Here is a 6,554-nt window from a genome sequence, read left to right on the forward strand (position 1 = left end):
ATACGTAATGGAAACTAGAACTCTTAAAAATTACCATCTTTGGCACGTTTGAGATTTTTTTTTTTCTTTTTTTAACAGAATGTTAAGCCATAGAGCGGGAGAATATGATACAGGCCACCACTACGGCACCCACTATCACCATTGCAACCACTGCAACGTAATTAGAACCACTATTGTAACAGTCACTGTCACCACCACCCTCTCCCTCCACAATAACCACTTTACTACTTAGCTAACATTATCACGTTAATCATTTCAATCACCACCACCTCACCTTTTAGCACCAAGACTAACACCATCTCTTGTACATCCATCACTACGGTAACTGACACTCCATCAATAGTCACCTCTGACAAATCCACCAGCTCTACCACCTCTTCAACCATCACCACCACTACCACCACTATTTCCACCACTACTTATCAACTACTACCATCACTACTGCCATCACTGCCACCACCATAAACACTACCACCACCACTACCGTCATACAACTCTACCCCAGCACCACCTGCACAGCCATCCGTGGCAGTACCTCTTCTGGAGGACAGGTGAAAACGAGGATTCACTCTCAGGGGCACGTGGGGCTGGAAGAGGGCCATGTAGAAGAAGAAGGGACGCCGCTTGTTCCTCTCGAAAAAGCCGACGGCATCCTGCACCATCATGTCCGTCAGGTTGTCGTGTCTGAAGGGTTGCGAAACGATGTGGTCTCCGCGGTAGATGAAGCAGCGTTCTATTGCGGGCTCACGCTTCAGTAGGAACAACGAACCATTATGGTACTCAGTACCTTAAAGCGCTTTGTACAGGGGCTGGGGGGGGGGGGTGATCGTTAACGACCCGTTAACGATCTCCCCGTCACTGTACAGGCATGCTAACCCGGAAACATTAAACTGCACATTACTTGAATATGAGACCATTCTGAAGCAAATAATTTTCACACAACAATAGATGTATAATGTACTCTTAAATGATTTCCATAAGTATTGGAACAATCATCCCCCAGCATTCCCACTGATTCCAATTGATCAGTTACTACCCATCCCCTTTAACGTGTACATACAAATCACTGTACAGTATGCAAGCATGCAATGTGTCCCATCTGTAGGTAATGAGGTTAAAATAATTGATGACGATCTTAATAGTCTGAAATATATAATTAAGAAGTGTGACCTTTTAATCTTAAAAGCCCTAATTGATATTTTGACTTGATTTTATGGGCGTAATATACTGCAGTAAGAAAGGAAGAAACAAATTAAGATTCTGAAAGAAAACGTGTGCCGACTGCCGAGTTACCCCGAGCCCACCCCAGACTAGCCTCTGGTATGAAAAGGTGCTCTGCCCGCATCTCGTGTTTACGTAACGAATCACACCCCAGACGTTCGTCTAGAGTGCGCTCGGGTGACGTCTGAAGAAGTTTGGTATGAAGGGGATATAGCCATTTATCACACGTATGAATACATAAATGAATAACTGTGCAATTACAGTTTGGAAGTGTAATGAAAGAAATGATAACAAACAATAATAAATGACACCCTCTTCTACATTAGCACTAATTTCCCAGGAGTCAAGGTATACCTTAGCGCGTTCTTAGCTCATTTAACATCTAAGTAAAAAAAAACAAAAAACAACAACATCATCAACAACATCATAAGAATATAACATAAAACTTCTTATCCAAAGAATGCATATGCCAGGAATCTATAACGTAGGATTCCGATGAGAATCGAGCGAAATGCATACTTTCTGCAAGTATCAAATTATGTTTTACGGGTATTTACTTTTGTTGGTCTGATATTTCAATTAAACTCTGTTCATTTAGGCTTCTATTTCCTTCAACAGAAAAATGATACAAAATAATACAAAGTATGCATTGATAAATGATTTCGTGTTCACAATATGTAAGCAAGGCAGTTCATGTATGCATTCTTCAATAAGTATTCATATTACTATTGTTATTATTATTATTATTATTATTATCATCATTATTATTATTATCATCATCATCATCAAATAAACAATAATGAATAAAGGCAAAGCATAGATTGAGATTAAACTGAGGACGTCTGCATATACGAATTAAAGAGAGTGATCTGCTAAAAAACGGAACTTTAAAGCATAATAAATTATATCACTCTAAAAATACTCATGTTATTAGGATGACATTTCATGTTTGTTGGTACTTACTCTTGTCTCCTCACATTGGTGATTGTCAGTGTTGGGATGGTTGATACCAACGAAATCGAAACCGTGATTTGAGGGCAGGTAATACCCGTCCATGTTGGGCGTTCGGTTGATGCCTGTAAGGGATAATCAACGAAGAAATCAGGTTTTAATCCTTTCGTCACCACAGATAATCATATTGCAAAGAAAAACGGACTCCTTCATCTAATGCCCCTGTCACACTTTGTCGGATATGGCGATCGCATTCCGATTTCCGATTTTTGGCATCCGTTGATATCCGTTAAAATGCGTTTCTATGGATTGGCATTAAATCTTCCGGTTACTTTCGTCTGAGCGGCCAGGAAACTTTGTGCATTTACATTTTTTTTTCTCGGCAAAAATGGAAAGCGCGATCTGACCATTGTCCGATAGTTGTACATTTTCTCCTGTATCTGTATCTGTACTTTGTCGTTTACCGCGCGTTTCAATCCGCTGCAAGAAATGGAACAGAATGATGGAACGGCTATCTGCAGCAGATCTAACATGTACGCACGGCTCTCTGACGTTCGATGTATGTCTCATACGTCGTCCATTTGTTCCTCGTGCGTTCTGTCCTGTGGGCATGCGGTTCTTATATCGTTTCTCTTTCGTTTGTGCGCGTTCCACTGCCTTGTAAACAATCGCCCAAGGTGCGTTTCGTTGGGCTGCTAGACGGTGTGTGTACGCTCCTCAAAAACGGAAAATTTACACTTTGTCCACCGGATTGGCGATTTGAACAACAGATGAGCAAATTCTCACCCGTTTCTTTTACGATGGGCCTATTCGGCAAATAGTGACAGGGGCTTTAGCATTGCATCTACGAAAGGGTAGATATTGCTCGTTTAGTAGACGACCATGTTGTGATGTTATTTCAATTATTCGTCTTCGTGTATGATATTCCGCATCCTCAACAAAAACTAACAGAATACAACAAGGAGAAAAGGTTAGAGCTTTTAAACACATGTTCTTCGTTGTAGAATTAGCGGCTTTAAACTGTACTTGAAACAAATTTCAGAGAGGAAACAACACATAAGCCGGACTTAAGATGCCAAATCAGAGTAGAAATCGACTAGAAGGAAAGATGGAGGAGACGAAGGACCTGAAGAAAGACACAGACAGGGAAAGCAGAAGATAAGGAAAGAAAGAAAGTGAAGAAGAAGAAGAAGAAGGTGGAGAAAGAGGCGAAACACGAGGGTCAAAACGGTCAGAATTAGGAGAAGCAACGGAAAAGGAAGGAAAAGGGGTAGGTAAAAGCAAGGATAACAAATACGTTCATGAATAAGACGGTAGAAATTCACTAATTTTCATAAAGAGTACGTCAACGTGTCTTACCAAGGTGCCATTTCCCGACCATGCCTGTTGTGTAGCCGGCTGACTTGAGAGCTTCCGGTACGGTAATCTCGGAGCGATTCAGCCCGTTGGGGTTGAAGGGGAGGAGCACACCCCTCAATAACCCGTACATCCCGAGGCGAGCAGGGTAGCGACCTTCAGTGATGTAGCAAGCATATGATTTCACAATCAAAAGGATGTAACCGCAATGTTAGCAACATTTGCAAATTATTATAAGGCCCTTCCCTGATCACTTTTGATTGTGTATCGGTAATAAAAGAAAATGGTCCATTTACGGGGGAAAAGGAAAATATTTATAGTTTATGCAATGTCATAAGCAATTAATTTATTCTTACTAATGACAAGTTATCAGTCTAGACTTACACGATAGGCTTATGTTGCAACTTTTTAATTATTTATTTGCTCCGTAAGTCATGTGACATTCTCAATTTTAGAAAGACAGGTTGTTACTGGCGTTGACTTGACTTGACGTTATTTTCATGCTTTCTTTTTTTTTTCTCTCTCTCTCTCTGCAGTCAATCTATCTTTGCGAACAGCGGCCGTCACGTCTACGCTAATCTCTTTGATTATCGCGACATTTCATATCCTTATTCCACGTTCTGTGTTTGTTTGTTTGTTTGTTTTGTTTTGTTTTTTTTTTTTGTTCTTTAGGCTAGAAGTAGGGAATTAATTGCAAAACGGATGAAGCACTTTTTTTGAACATTTTAAAGTAAGTATATATTTAGATGCGATAAAATATAATATGTCCAGTGATATCTCACGCACCTATATTATACGTAGGAAGGAACATTCTTAAAGGGGGTGGCTAGTAACTGATCAGTGGGAATGCTGGGGGATGATTGTTCCAATCCTTGTGGGATTTATTTAAGAGTACATTATATATAATATATGATATATATCATATTACAATTTATATTGTTGTGTGAAAATTATTTGCTTCAGAATGGTCTCATTTTCAAGTAATGTGCAGTTTAATGTTTCCAGGTTAGCATGCCTGTACAGTTACAGGGCGATCGTTAATATCAACTTGAATATGAGACCATTCTGAAGCAAAGAATTTTCACACAACAATAAAAATAATGCACTCTTAAATGAATCCCACAAGGATTAGAACAATCATCCCCCAGCACTCCCACTGATTCCCACTGATCAGTTACTAGCCATCCCCTTTAAAGACATGATCCGAAATATCCTATACATATTATTTTCTTTTCATATTCACTGGTTTTAGCAGCCTGAATTACAAATGGCTCAAATCATCAAGAATTAAGTTTACTCATTTCAAGATCAAACTCTAAAGATATTGCTCAGCATTGTCGAACATTGATAATGCAGCATTGGGATTAAATAGTAAATAGATGAATATGGGGAAAACAGCACTCAAACAGGTGCTGGTACTTATTCAGGAAACTGCCTAATTTAGTAGCCACATTTACATCCTGCAGTTTAGATCTCACAATGTATTACTCTCTTTTGGAAACATCATAATCGTAATATTTATGGCTTATCAGGTCATTTGCAGATTTCCATGTCTTGGGAATTTCGCAATCACTATGAAATCTATTCCAATGACTAATTTTCACGTGCTATTAATCACACTTAGTAAGCATACCATGCATGGCCGTTAACCTCATATTCAATCATTGTTGAATAGGACATTTCAATTGCAAAATTACGGCATTAAATGTATAACTCGTTTCGGCATATTTAATTTATCGCAGACATCAGTGTGTGGCAAGTTATCAAGTTTTCGATTGTAGTTGTATTTACAGCTTGTCGATTTAATGACGTTATCATAATATTTAAATTGATTCGACAAAACCTTGTAAAACTTGACTTTTTTTTCGTGCTATCTTTGTGGAAGGCCCGTTTTCTTTCTCTCCGTCTCTCTGTCTCTCTCTCTCTTGAAATGTCAACCTACTTTAATCTATTTTTTTTTTTGGCAGTTGTAGATGACGCTTTTGGCTGTCAAATCGAGTATTAATTCCACAAACCGTGAATTGGCTATAGGATATACCGCTTCACAACTTGCCTGTTAGAAATGCAGCTCTGCTTGGAGTGCAGGCGGCGTTGGGTACTTATGCCTGGGTGAACCGCAAGCCCTTCTTTGCCATGGCGTCGACTCCTCCGTACTCCTGGGTCGGGTGACCGTAGGACGCGAGGTCCCCGTAGCCGAGGTCGTCGGCCACGATCCAGACGATGTTTGGTTTGTCAAGCACGTCCCGCTTGTGCGCTGCAGCTTGAAGCGTCACCAAGCAAGCGTAGACGAAAATACGTAGTACACCCATATTGGTGGGCATCTTCTAAAAACATGAAAATAACTTAAGGTGTCAGTCAATGTTGATGGTTCAGATTCGTCAATATGTACTGTGACGATATTTTTTTACATTAAATTTGCATGCTAAAGCTACCCGCTGAATAAGGATAAGGACATGAATTCCTGTAGTAATACTTACCAATGATTAGTCAAAGGATACTACATTGAAAAAAAAATAGATATTTGTCAACTTTAAAAAAAAAAAAAGAGAACACACCCAATTTGGTGTAACAAAATCCTGACAGCATGCCCATGGATTTTCCGACACTATTAATGTGATGGAACAAGCGCTTTCCTCCTAATTTCAGAGGGAAACTAAATGAAATACAGAAGACAACTCTGGGATAACCGCGATGTTCAACTCCCATGGAAACACTTGACGAGGTACCTTGCGAAGATTAAGTGTTGATGACATCCTTACCATTTGAATTTCCCTGCAACGTATCCCTTTTAACAGCACAACTCGTTTGAATGGCAAATACATGGATGAGCTACAACTTTTATGTACATGCCTGGAAAAGTATGACCTTGGGAGAAACTTGCCATTGATACTGTTGCCATGTGTAGAAGAGCTTAAAAGAGTACCTTACATGAAAGCTCAGGATAATTGACCGTTGTCAGGATTTCCGTTTGCAAACGTTGTAACAAACAAATAATGTGAGCCGTGTTAAAGGTATTAGCCCACATT

General features: G+C 39.6%; 1 protein-coding gene across 1 annotated transcript; it reads right to left on the reverse strand.

The window, feature by feature from the left end:
* Positions 1-422: 422 nt before the first annotated feature.
* On the reverse strand, positions 423-5,837 carry LOC140233918 (arylsulfatase-like). The gene is made up of 4 exons (XM_072314006.1): positions 5,651-5,837; positions 3,532-3,684; positions 2,185-2,297; positions 423-749 (listed from the first exon to the last, which is right to left on the reverse strand). The coding sequence occupies exons 1-4, from the start codon at positions 5,835-5,837 to the stop codon at positions 423-425; spliced, it is 780 nt and encodes a 259-aa protein (XP_072170107.1).
* Positions 5,838-6,554: the final 717 nt, after the last annotated feature.

This window comes from Diadema setosum, chromosome 10 (assembly GCF_964275005.1).
Source record: "Diadema setosum chromosome 10, eeDiaSeto1, whole genome shotgun sequence".
Taxonomy (NCBI): Eukaryota; Metazoa; Echinodermata; class Echinoidea; order Diadematoida; family Diadematidae; genus Diadema; species Diadema setosum.

Coding starts and splice junctions, on each gene's coding strand:
- LOC140233918 (XM_072314006.1), bottom strand. CDS start 5,837: ATGGGTGTACTACGTATTTTCGTCTACGCTTGCTTGGTGACGCTTCAA. Junction 3,685..5,650: donor CGACGCCATGGCAAAGAAGG/GCTTGCGGTTCA, acceptor ACATCACTGAAG/GTCGCTACCCTGCTCGCCTC. Junction 750..2,184: donor ACCAATGTGAGGAGACAAGA/GTAAGTACCAAC, acceptor TTCCTACTGAAG/CGTGAGCCCGCAATAGAACG.